This window comes from Antechinus flavipes, chromosome 3 (genome assembly GCF_016432865.1).
Source record: "Antechinus flavipes isolate AdamAnt ecotype Samford, QLD, Australia chromosome 3, AdamAnt_v2, whole genome shotgun sequence".
In the NCBI taxonomy this organism is placed as follows: Eukaryota; Metazoa; Chordata; class Mammalia; order Dasyuromorphia; family Dasyuridae; genus Antechinus; species Antechinus flavipes.
Genome location: NC_067400.1, coordinates 596020195 through 596033924, shown reverse-complemented (window position 1 = coordinate 596033924; position 13730 = coordinate 596020195). Strand labels below are relative to the sequence as shown.

General features: G+C 39.9%; 1 protein-coding gene across 1 annotated transcript; it reads left to right on the top strand.

Annotated features, from left to right (window-relative positions):
- Positions 1-291: 291 nt before the first annotated feature.
- Positions 292-13457, top strand: RBP7 (retinol binding protein 7). Its single transcript, XM_051988603.1, has 4 exons — positions 292-640; positions 7502-7680; positions 7781-7882; positions 13212-13457. The coding sequence occupies exons 1-4, from the start codon at positions 568-570 to the stop codon at positions 13260-13262; spliced, it is 405 nt and encodes a 134-aa protein (XP_051844563.1). The 5' UTR covers positions 292-567; the 3' UTR covers positions 13263-13457.
- The last annotated feature ends 273 nt before the right edge of the window (positions 13458-13730 follow it).

Sequence of the window (13730 nt, the reverse complement as noted above, 5' to 3'; positions counted from 1 at the left end):
CTGATTTACAGCAATGCCCATGGGTACATAGGCAGGTGACAGAAGCGGCGGAGGTTCCCCGGCTCTTCAGATGCGGAATCCAGTATACTGTCCAATGTACCCACATTCCACTCGGAAGCGACTTTGGAAAGCATCTAGCCTAGATCCCTAAATTTATATACGGAGGAGGAAAATTGAGGAGCAGCAGGGGGAAGGGATTATCTGGCCAAAGGCCGCATGGGGCAAAAAAAAGGTTCGAATCCAGGGCCCCTGGTGGAGACCCCCCCCCCCCCACCGCGGTGCTAAGTTCGCTTCTGGAGGAGGCCGGGGAGAAGGGGTCCCAGCCCCCAGGGCGCTCTTCTGAGTGAACACTCACAGCCACGTCGAACTTTCCTCCCCTTTGCTGTCCCCCCGTTCCAACCTCCCTCCACCGCGCCCACCTGCTCCCAGGGGCTTCCAGTCACCCTTCCTCCCTCTCCGGAACGCCCCCGCCGCCACACCCCCAGATAGGGCCGGAGCACTGGCAGCCCCCCCACTGCCGCCGGAGACACTCACTCCGCTGATAGGCGCGCGCTCGGCTCCCCAGCCATGCCCGTGGACCTCAGCGGCACCTGGAACATGGTCAGCAACGAGAACTTCGAGGGCTACATGCTGGCTCTAGGTAGGGGAGCGATGAGCTCGAGCTGGAGGCGGGGGCGCCCGGGTGGCGCTGGCAGGAGAGCTGCGTGCCCCGTTCGGGTTTCTCTGGCCAAACCTGAGGGACGAGGGGATGGATGACCTCGTTGCAGACTGCTCTTTCTCTCTCTGCCTCTAGCTCCCTCTTTCTCTCTCTCTCCCTCAAATTCCTCTCCTTCTCTCTCTCCTTTCCTCCCTCTTTCTCTCCTTTTCTTTCTGTCTCTATCCTATCTGTTTGTCTGTCTCTGCTTCTGTCTGTCTCTTCTTCTCTCTGTCCCTCTTTCTCTCTCCCATTCTTTCTCTGTCTCTGCCTCTCTTTCTGTCTCGAGCTCTCTCTAGCTATCTTTGTCTCTTTCTGTCTTTGTCTCTCTCTGTCTCTGTGTGTGTGTCTCCTTTATAATAATACAATCAGCATTTTTAAAAGCCAGAAAGAAGTGCTCCATATTTAACTTATATCACATTGTTTGCTGTCTTGGGGAGGGGGGAGGTAAGGGAAGGAGGGGAAAAAATTAGAACACAAAGTTTTATTAAAATGAATGTTGAAAACTATATGTTAGGAAAAATAAAGTACTATTTTTTTTAAATGATGTCCCCACTTAACAGAGGGGAAAGTAGGTTAGAAAGGAGTCTACAACCCAGAGGTCTTTGCTGTCTGCCCGCAATCCACTTCCACCCAGGCTAGCAGAGAACTTAAGTGAGTGACTTCTGACCCTCCCAGCCTTTTCCATGTCACTGTTAGAAATCTGCCGTCTGTACTCTGGGCTGGTAACAGTCTTGACATCGGGGCTTTAGCACTTACCCGATTTCTGGAGTTTTAGGAAAACACTCAAAGGGATCTGGGTCTGGAGTGAGATGAAATAACCTATCTCTCTATCATCTAGATAAATAGATGAGGTGCAGCAAGCTACAGTGGAAAAAAAAACCTTTGCTCTGAAATCAGAGATTCTAGATTCACATGTTCTTCCTGGATGTATTAATTATTTATATTAATATATAAGTAATATATATATAATATAATATATACTTAAATACTTATATATTAATTACTTCTACTACCTAATCCAGTTCAGTTTTTTCAACTGTAAAACATGGCTTTTTGATAAGGATGCCTTCTAAGGACTCTTCTGAGTCAGAGCACACACACACACACACCCCTCCTTGGAATCCTACTCCCTGTTCTCCTTCCCTTCCCCCCATCCCCTCACCCCAGTTTACATATTTACCTCTCGGTGAATTTTAAGGAAAATACTGGAGCTGACTTTTTCATCAAGTTTGAATTCAATCCAATAAGCCTTTATTTAGCTCCTATTCCGTGTCAGAAACTGTACTTGTTTCTGGGTCAAAGAAAGACCAATAACTAGTAAAGTCTTTTCCCTCTAGAAGTTTATAGTTTCATGTGATCATTAAGATTCTAAAATAGGTTCTAAAAAAGGTTCATCATAATGTTGGTGTAGGGTAAAGCTTTTTTAAAAGGCATTTTATTTACCAGCTGATTATGAAATAGACATGAGTCTTTTGACCAACTTGTTAATTTCCCAGAAAACTTATTGAATCAGTTTCTAAATGAAATGTGGATGAGCCTTCTGTTACTATAGTAAATCCATGTCTTTCCTACGCTCAGCCTAATTTAGTATTTGTCTACTGTTAAAGAACTGATGAATTAATGCACAAAAAGGGATCGCTCCCCCACACTCCCACTCCCACTCCCTACAGAAACCCTATCCTCCCACACTATGGAAAGGAACATAAATGTCTTAGCTAACTAAAAACCAGAAGTCTAATTCCGATTCTAATGGATTCGCTGATATATAATCTCATTTCCTTTTTCTTTCTTTCCACCTTTAAAAAAAAAATGAAACTAACATTTAATTCCCCAAGAGCAGAGATCTTGGTTTTATGCTTTGTTTGTCATGAGATGTGAGACATCAATAAAATTGTTCTCCATCCTGTGGAGTCTCTGGATTCTACCTAGCTTTTTATACAGAGGGTGAAGCTTTAAAAATCAGGTGAAGATATTTAGTTTTGCTTGGCTACCAAAGCTTGCTGTTAAGAAACAATATGGGCATAAAATACATTACAAAATAAAATACAAATACAGGTATGGGATACCTAATTAGCAAATTGAGGAGGAGGAAGTGTTGCCTCTGTTTACACACTCTGTATAAAGATGAGTGACAAAGGAGAAATCTAAATTCTATAATAGATTGATTTCAGTTCTTGCAAAAAGAGCATTGGAGTCTACTGCCTAAACTTTCCAACTCTTGTGTGCTCCCTGCTATTTTTCTAAGGGACTTTCCCAGAGATATACAGCTAGAAAGTGTATGGGAACAGATTTTTCACTCAGATCTTCTATATTCTAAATTTAACACACTACTCACTGCATCAGCAAGCTACCTAAGGGATGATTGGAAATATTTGAAAGCTTCCAAAAGGTTTCGCAGCTTGTGGATATGTTCTGATGCCCACTGCATTCTGTTGATAGAACCCTGGACCTGAAGTCAGGAAGACTATCCCAGAAAGCCTCACTGAATTTGGGGAAGTCAATAACTTGTTGGTTCTTATTTTTTCCACTAATCAAATGAAGAAAATAATTAATTACCAGCAATATCTGCCTCACTGAACTGGAGTGGGGCTCAAATAAGATAATGCACGTAAAAAACTTTACAAATCTCAAAGTGCTGAGTATAAATGCCAGTTCTTGGTGCAAGTGGTATTTAGGAGCTCTTCATTCAAGGCCTTCATTTCCCAAATCACCAGAAACAAGTCCAAACTCTTTGGCTGGATCTTTTGGACCTTAGTTTTCTCCTCCATAAAAAGGGAATAATAATAATAATAGGACCTACTTCCCAGGGTTGTTGTGAGAATCAAATGAGATAATACTTTTAAAGTCCCATGCAAACCTTAAAGCATTGTGGTTCCCATCTTACTCCTTGATTTCACTTAACTTAGGGCTTCCTTTTTGAGCCAGTGGCTCTGTTCCCTATTCCCTCAATATCTCTCCCTAATTCTGGTCTCATGACCTCTGCTGGTGCTTTGGTTTGGGGGTTCAGGGCCACAATTTCATTGGTTGGAGGAGCTTCCAGAGAATATAATGCATATAAGCCATTCCTCCATAAGTGGTAAAGGGCTTTGCTCAGGGGTACCCATCAAACTGGCAAGTCTTTCTGCCTCCTAAGTCTGGCAGTTTCTCCACTGTGCCATGCTGTTTCTCAATTCACTTACTTGCTTGGATTCTGCCATACCACCAACTCTTTTCCCTCCCTACTCATGAACCATTTAGCCATAGTGATCCCCCGCTTTTCTTCTAAGCTCCTAAAAATAGTGCTTTTTGTTCACACCACTCATGCCATTTAATCATATGCTGCTATAAGATAGGCTAGTGTAGGTGGTTACATGAATGTGTGTGACTTAGAGTCAGGAAGACCTAAATTCAAATCTAGCTTCAAACGTTTAATAGTTGTGTGACTCTGGGCAAGTTACCTAACCTCTGCTACCTCAGTTTGCTCATCTGTAAAATGGGGATAATAAACACACCTATCTTCCAAGCTTCTTACAGGAATCAAATAAAATAATATTTGTCAAAGCGAACCCCAAAACCCACTCAGCAGAGTGCCTGGCTTATAGCAGGCACCATATAAATGCCTATTCTCTTGACCTTCCCTAATTTGTGGGATTTCCATATGGGCTCCATGTCCATTATTATCCAGTCCCAACCCCCAGCTTAGCTCAGGGATTGTAGGAATGTATTTCCCATTTCTCTAAAAAGATTAAAACCTCTTCCTGTACACCTATGAACCGTCATTCTAAATTGCACCAAAGGAGGATTTGTCAACTGTTGGATTTTCATTGGTTACAAGTGAACATAGCACACAGAATATCATCACAAAGTGGTGGTGGTTAAACCCAATCAGAAGAGAAATAGCATAAAAAAAGGGCCGGCCACTTTGACCGTGGCTGGAGGAGATCAGACTCATTTGTCTCTCATTCCTAAACTAAGGAAGCGGCCCAGTGGGGGCTGGATGCAAGCAAACTCACACGAAGCTGGATCCTGCACGTGGCACTTTAGTCCCATATGGTTCAAAGTGGACGATGGCTACGTTTTTCTTTCTGCTCTGTCTTTCCATAAGTGGACAGTCAAATGCAAACAAACGTTGGCAAACTGGCAAATTCTGGGGTGACTCCTGCTTGAATCTCTGGTCCCCAACAGATCAAAGCTCACAATCTAGTTAGGGAGACAAAACTGAATATCTGGTCCCTGTTAGAGCAAAGCTTACAATCTAGTTAGGGAGGGAAAATTAACAAAGGTCTTTGTTATCTGTAGAATGGCCTTGGACATCCAGACTTTCCTCCTGGATAGTCCAATACACTGTCCACTGCGCCACCTAGAGGCCAGATGTGGCTAATTAAAGTAGCATCATAACAACTGAGATGAGCCCATAAAATCAAGGATGGCACTTTAATTTATTTTAACAGATTTATGCCTTTTGTTGCATGCGGGTGAAAAAAGGACTCAATGCTTTGGAAAAGATTTAGGTATATTTTAAAAATATATAGACTTGGCTGGTATGGGAAGAGAGGGGTCCTGAATTTTTTTCTCTTTTTAAAAAAAATCTTTGTTACAAGACATATCTTGCTAATCAGGGAAACGGAACAAGGCAAGGCAAGAAGCACTTATTAAGTACTTACTGTTTGCTGGGCATTGTACTGAGAGATATGTGTATGTAAAAATATGTGTGTGTATGTGTGAGTATATATGTATATGTTATAGCACCTTAATTTCCAAATATATCCATATCCCATATATGTGTATTTACATATGTACATATATGCATATATATTGACAAAGGTATGTATATAGCCCCGCTTAAGATATATAATTGACATCATATTGTTTGCATTCTCAGTGGGTAGGCCAAAGGGAAAAAGAGAAGTTGGAAATCAAAATTCTTTTTTATTTTTTTTATTTTTTAATAACTTTTTATTGATAGAATTGCCAGGGTAATTTTTTACAGCATTATCCCTTGCATTCACTTCTGTTCCGATTTTTCCCCTCCCTCCCTCCACCCCCTCCCCCAGATGGCAAGCAGTCCTTTACATGTTGAATGGGTTGCAGTATATGCTAGATACAATATATGTGTGCAGAACCGAACAGTTTTCTTGTGGCACAGGGAGAATTGAATTCAGAAGGTATAAATAACCCGGGAAGAAAAACAAAAATGCAAGCAGTTTATATTCATTTCCCAGTGTTCTTTCTCTGGGTGTAGCTGCTTCTGTCCATCTTTGATCAATTAAGGCTCTCTTTATCGAAGAGATCCACTTCCATCAGAATACATCCTCAAACAGTATCGTTGTTGAGGTATATAATGACCTCCTGGTTCTGCTCATTTCACTCAGCATCAGTTCATGTAAGTCTCTCCAGTCCTCTCTGTATTCATGCTGCTGGTCATTTCTTACAGAACAATAATATTCCATAACATTCATATACCACAATTTACCCAGCCATTCTCCAATTGATGGGCATCTATTCATTTTCCAGCTTCTAGCCACTACAAACAGGGCTGCCACAAACATTTTGGCACATACAGGTCCCTTTCCGTTCTTTAGTATCTTTTTGGGGTATAAGCCCAGTAGAAACACTGCTGGATCAAAGGGGATGCACAGCTTGATAACTTTTTGAGCATGGAACTCAAAATTCTTTAAAATGAACTGAGGGGGCAGAGCCAAGATGGCTGGAAAAAAGGTAGAAACTCACCTAAGCTCTCCCTAAAGCTCCTCTGACACCTTTAGATAATGCCATAAAAGGATTCCCAGAGCTGTAGAATTCAGAAAAGGATGAGATGAAACAATTTTTCCAGCCCAAGATAACTTAGTCACCAGGAAAGGTTCTGATCCACCATAGTGAGAGTAGAACATAGTCTAGCATAGAGTCAACTCCAGCAAGCCAGGAAGGCCTTGGGAGCCACTGAATCATCAGCAATGGTGGCTGCTTCTGGATTTCTCAGCCTACAGATCATAAGGGAGCTGAACAACGGATCAGAAGGAGATTAAAAGGGTCTCTTGGCTAGCACTGAGCAAGGACTCTGTTGCTTTGCTTATCCTTGATCTGGGTTGTAGTTCCGAATGATAGTGATAAGGTAAGGAGGAGCAATGGCACACCAGCACCTGCAGTGGAACAGGGACCTTCAGCACAATTTCAGGGCATAAAAGAGCGCTTGTGGTGGCTCACAGACCTCAGCACAAGCCAGGAGAGTTGTAAATACCTCTCCCTGGATCAGATCACCTTGGAAGAACTGAAAACTTACAAGTCCATAGAAGCTCTAAAAACAGCTGCACAAAATCCCTAAACGTGGGACAGTGCATGGTACATCCTGGAAGCAGACACCACTTTAGTAAAGGGTCAAAAATTAAGAAATAGAATGGAAAAATAAAGAAACAGGGCAGCTGGGTGGTGCAGTGGATAGAGCACCAGCCCTGAAGTCAGGAGAACCTGAGTACAAATCTAGCCTCAGACACTTAACACTTCCTAGCTGTGTGATCCTGGGCAAATAACTTAACAAGTCAATTAACTGAGGCATTGCTCAGCAAAAAAGAAAGAAAGAAAAATAAACAAAATAAACAAACAAGAGAAAAAATTCTGGCTGCAGAAAGTTATTATGGTGACAAAGATCAAAACACACATTTAGAAGAAAACATCTCTGAGAAAAATATGCATTGGTCTCTGGACATGGAAGAGCTCAAAAATTACTTTAAAAATCAAATAAGAGGGAAAAAATCAAATAAAAGAGGTAAAAAAATTAGGAAGAGAAACAAAATTGGCAATTGAGGTTTTTTCCTATTTATTTTAAAGGCATTGACTTTGCCACACGGAAGATAGCAAAGATGGTTAAGCCACAGAAAGTGATCAAACAAAATGGCGACAGCTTCACTATCCAGACGCTCAGCACCTTCCGGAACTACCTTGTCCAGTTTAAAATTGGAGAAGAATTTGATGAGGATACCAAAGGTCTAGATAACCGAAAATGCAAGGTAAGAATGGAGAAAGTCACTGATAAATAGCTGAGATTCACGAGCTCTTTGGCCTAGAAGCATCCCTCTGGAGATAACCTCATCTTTTCTCTTATTACAGAGCTTGGTCACATGGGACAATGATAGACTCACCTGTGTCCAGAAGGGAGAAAAGGCAAACAGAGGTTGGACCCACTGGATTGAAGGGGACGAATTATATCTGGTATTTGTGAAATGCATGTTTCCTTTTGCTGAAAGACAGAGTTTCTCAAGCTGAGGTCCATGGACTCCCCCGTATTTCACAATGGGTTGTAGATAGATTTCAGGGGATCATCAATTTGATGGAAAATATTTATTTTCACTAATTTTTCCTTTCCCTGGTAATCCTATATATATATATATATATATATATATATATATATATATATATTCCCCCCCCTTTTTTTGGAGGCAATTGAATTTAAGTGACTTGCCCAGAGTCATACAGCTGGAAAGAGTCTGAAGCTGGATTTGAACTCATGAAAATGAGTCTTCTTGACCCTGAGTATACAAACAAAACAGCCTCTACCCTCAAGAAGTTTATGGGCTAGTCCCTGTCTCTGGTATAAGTATCAGGGATTAGTAACTTCTTACTTGGAATATTAGAGCACTAATTCTCTTTTTGGGGATTTATTTTTAATAATATTTTTTCCCAAATACATGCAAATACAGTTTTCAATCTTTGCAAAATCTTTTGTTCCAAATTTTTCTCCCCCTCTCCTTTACCTCCCCCTCTCCAAGATAGCAAGCAGTCCAATATAGGTTAAACATATGTAATTTTTCTAAATATATTTCCATATTCATTGTGCTGTGAAAAAAAAGTCAAATCAAAAGGAAAAAAATGAGAAAGAAAAAAGCAAACCAACAAACAACAAAAAAAAAATGAAAATACTCTGCTTTAATCCACATTTAGTCCCCATAGTTCTCTCTCTGGATGTGGATGGCATTATCCATCCCAAAACTATTAGAACTGACCTGAATCACTTCTTTGTTGAAAAGAGCTAAGTCCATCACAATTGATCATCACATAATCCTGTTGTGGTTGTGTACGATGTTCTCCTGGTTCTGCTCACTTCACTCAGCCTCAGTTTATGTCAGTCTTTCTAGGCTTTTCAAAAATCAGCCTATAGAGCAGTAATTCTTAAAAGTGTAGGCCATCCAGAAATTAGGCAAGGACCCACACTTAACACCACATACCAAGATAAGATCAAAATGGGTCCATAACCTAGGCATAAAGAACGAGATTATAAATAAATTAGAGGAACATAGGATAGTTTATCTCTCAGACTTGTGGAGGAGAAAGAAATTTGTGACCAAAGATGAACTAGAGACCATTACCGATCACAAAATAGAAAATTTTGATTATATCAAATTAAAAAGCCTTTGTACAAACAGAACGAATGCAAACAAGATTAGTAGGGAAGCAACAAACTGGGAAAACATCTTTACAATTAAAGGTTCTGATAAAGGCCTCATTTCCAAAATATATAGAGAACTGACTCAAATTTATAAAAAATCAAGCCATTCTCCAATTGATAAATGGTCAAAGGATATGAACAGACAATTTTCAGATGAAGAAATTGAAACTATTACCACTCACATGAAAGAGTGTTCCAAATCACTATTGATCAGAGAAATGCAAATTAAGACAACTCTGAGATATCACTACACACCTGTCAGATTGGCTAAGATGACAGGAAAAAATAATGATGAATGTTGGAGGGGATGTGGGAAAACGGGGACACTGATGCATTGTTGGTGGAGTTGTGAACGAATCCAGCCATTCTGGAGAGCAATCTGCAATTATGCCCAAAAAGTTATCAAATTGTGCATACCCTTTGATCCAGCAGTGTTTCTATTGGGCTTATACCCCAAAGAGATACTAAAAAAGGGAAAGGGACCTGTATGTGCCAAAATGTTAGTAGCAGTCCTGTTTGTAGTGGCTAGAAACTGGAAAATGAATGGATGCCCATCAATTGGAGAATGGCTGGGTAAATTGTGGTATATGAATGTTATGGAATATTATTGCTCTGTAAGGAATGACCAGCAGGATGAATACAGAGAGGCTTGGAGAGACCTACATGGACTGATGCTAAGTGAGATGAGCAGAACCAGAAGATCATTATACACTTCGACAACAATATTGTATGAGGATTTATTCTGATGGAAGTGGATTTCTCTGACAAAGAGACTTAACTGAGTTTCATTGGATAAATGATGGACAGAAACAGCTACACCCAAAGAAGGAATACTGGGAAATGAATGTGAACTATTTGATTTTTGATTTTCTTCCCGAGTTATTTTTACCTTCTGAATCCAATTCTCCCTGTGCAGCGGGAGAACTGTTCGGTTCTGCAAATATGTATTGTATCTAGGATATACTGCAATATATTTAACATATATAGGACTGCTTGCCATCTTGGGGGGGGAGGGAGGGAGGGGAAAAAACGAAACATAAGTGATTGCAAGGGATAATGATGTGTAAAAATTATCCTGGCATGGATTCTGTCAATACAAAGTTATTATTAAATAAAATTAAAATTTAAAAAAAAAAAAGTGTAGGCCATCCCAGGGAGTCTTTCAAGAACCCCTTAGGTCAAAATTATTTTCTTTTTTAATGCTAAAAAGCTTTAATTTCTAATATGGTAAATATCCATCTATATAACCCCATAGATAAAAGCTCCTGATCGGGACAGAGGAGTATTCCTTAATTTTTAAGAGTGGAAAGTACTCCTGAGAGACTGCTAGATGGCAGAGTGAGAGAGGGCTGAACTTGGAGTCAGAAAAGTTCTGAATTCAAATTCGACCTCAGATATTTATAGTTGTATGACTTTGGACAAGTCACACTTAACTTCTTCTTGCCTCAGTTTCCTCAACTGTTAAATAGAGATAATAACTGTACTCACCTTTCAGAGTTGTGAGAATCAGATCAAATAGTATTTATAAACTGCTTAATAAGTAATTGTCATTTTTGTTATTAAGTTGTTTTGGTCATGTCCAACTCTTTGTGACCCCATTTGGGGTTTTCTTGGCAAAAGTATTGGAACAGTTTGCCATTTCCTTCTCCAGTTCATTTTATAAATGAGGAAACTGAGGCAAAAAAGGTAAAGTGATTTGTCCAGAGTTACCCAGCCAATAAGTTGTCTGAGACTGGATTTGAACTCAGGAAGATGAGTCTTCCTGATTCCAAGCCCAGTGCTCTGTGCACCACGGTAGCCCCTAACAGTCAGCTTGGCATATGGTGAATATTTATTACTTTTTCCTCCCTACTTCTAACCAAAAACTTTAAGGACAATTGCCTTAGAAGTTTGCTTCAGCCACCCAGAAGTTAAGTTACTTGCCCAGCGGCAAAACTGGAATCCTTCCTGACTTCCTGACTGAGGTAAAAAAACATCAATGGCCCCCAAAGAAGGAACAATATACCCAAGTACCGTATGCAGCCACAGACCAAATCTGTTTGAAGTTGCATTATTTTTATTTACATTGCAACGACTCCCTAATATTTTTCTCACTTTTCCCTTTACTTCATCTTTCTCTTATAGCAAACAAATATCTTTAAGCAAAAGAAATGAACAGATTCACACATTAGTCATTCTGTACCTATAGTCCACCACTTCTCTAAGGGACTGCAAATGTATCTCAGCTTCAGTCCTGTGGAGGCAGTACTCTAGAACAATTTCTCATTATGATTTCTTTGATATGAGGAGCTGCCAGTGAGGAGGATGATTCTCCCTCCATCAAAGGAGAGCAGCAATTATTATTCTTATAATTCTTGTAACTTCCAGAATTACCTGAAGCCCTAAAAGGCTGATCTATTTGCCCAGGGACACACAAGCTGTATGTGGCAGAGGTCCTGCTGATTCTGAGGCTAGTTCTGTCTCTGTTATGTCTCTACCTGATGTGTATCTCATGTACCTCATGTGTATCTGCCCTGGTAGTTCAATCAACAACGAGCATTTTAAAGCTCCTACTGTTTGCAAGACGCTATTCAAGATCATATTATGCTTTAGAGATATCTTTGAGATTCTGATAAAGGCCTCATTTCCAAAATATATAAAAAATTGACTCAAATTTATAGATATCAAGCCATTCTCCAATTGATAAATGGTCAAAGGATATGAACAGACAATTTTCAGATGATGAAATTGAAATTATTTTTAGTCATATGAAGTGCTCCAAATCACTATTGATTAGAGAAATGCAAATTAAGACAACTCTGAGATACCACTACACACCTCTCAGATTGGCTAAGATGACAGGACAAGATAATGACGAATGTTGGAGGGAATGTGGGAAAACTGTGACACTGATACATTGAATGTATCACACAGTATCAGAGATACTGTAAATGAATCAAACATTCTGAAGAGCATTTTGGAACTATGTTCAAAAAGTTATCAAACTGTGCATACTCTTTGAGCCAGCAGTGTTTTTACTGGACTTATATCCCAAAGAGATCTCAAAGAAGGGAAAGGGACCCATATGTGCAAAAATGTTTGTGGCAGCCCTCTTTGTAGTGGCCAGAAACTAGAAACTGAGTGGATGCCCATCAGTGGGAGAATGGTTGAATAAGTTATGGTATATGAATGTTATGGAATATTATTGTTCTGTAAGAAATGACCAGCAGGATGGTTTCAGAAAGGCCTGGAGAGACTTACATGAACTGATGCTAAGTGAAATGAGTAGGACCAGGAGATCATTATACACAGCAACAAGACTATACAATGATCAATTCTGATGGATGTGGCTCTTCATCAATGAGTTGAGTTCAAATCAAGTCCAATTGTCCAGTAATGAAGAGAACCATCTACACCCAGAGAGAGAACTGTGAGAACTGAGTGTGGACCACAACATAGCATTTTCACTCTTTCTATTATTGCTTGCTTGAATTTTTGTTTTCTTTCTCAGGTTTTTTCTTTCTTTCTGGATCTGATTTTTCTTATGCAACAAGATAATTGTAAAAACACGTATACGTATATTGGATTTAACATATTTAACATGTATTGGACTACCTGCCATCTAGGAGAGGGGGTGAGGGAAAGGAGGGGAAAATTTGGAAAAGAAGGTTTTGCAAGGATCAGTGTTGAAAAAATTACCCATGCATATATTTTGTAAATAAAAAGATATAATTTTTTAAAATGACAAAAAAAGAAATATCTTTGATTACCTCTTCAGCCCTAAAAAAACATACAAACAAATAAACAACCTTCAGCCTCTAAACTCGTCACAAAATCCTGTTGTAGTGTTATACAAATCTGTGAATGGCCCCAAAAATCTTCCCTGTTATTAATGTTTTCATCTTTTAATTTCAGAATCTATTAGTGGTTGGGATATGCCTCACAATCTTTTTTGCTCAAGCCCATAAAGCTCCTACCCAAAGCCTGAGGTATCTTGGTAGAGAATCCTATTGTGTCCAAGTTTGACAAGCTGATAATCCATCTAAGAGTTCAGGGAGGAGATTGAGTTCTTAAGTGCTGATCTCATCCTTTTTTCTTCTTTCTCCCAAACTCCAGGAAATGTTTTGTGAAGGCCAAGTATGCAAACAGAGGTTCCAGAGAGCCTGAGGGAGAAAGCTGATGCTGAGTGTGCACATGCATCCTGAGGAGACCTGTAACTTTTATTGAGCTGATGCGAAACAACCTTGCAAGGGCTCATGGGGCAGAAGACTAAGCCCCTCACCTCTCTTTTTATTGATCTTGCCAAGGTGTATTGTCTCAATCTCAGTCTGGCCTGTTACAATAAAAATTTTTCCTAAACAACTCCAGTGTTCTTTCATTATTTATCAACAGAGGGAGCATAGGATCATAGATATAGAGAAGAGGGACCTTAGAAGCCATCTGATCCAATCCCATCATTTTACAGATGGGGAAACTGAGGCCCAGAAAAACAAAGTGATTTAGCCAGGGCCACACACTAAACAGAAGAGAAATTTGAAACCCAGTGCTTGAACTCCTAATGAAACAATTTATGTTTGCTATTCAAATACCTTTCTTTGGCTTATTTCTTGGGTCTCATGCTCACATACCTGAATC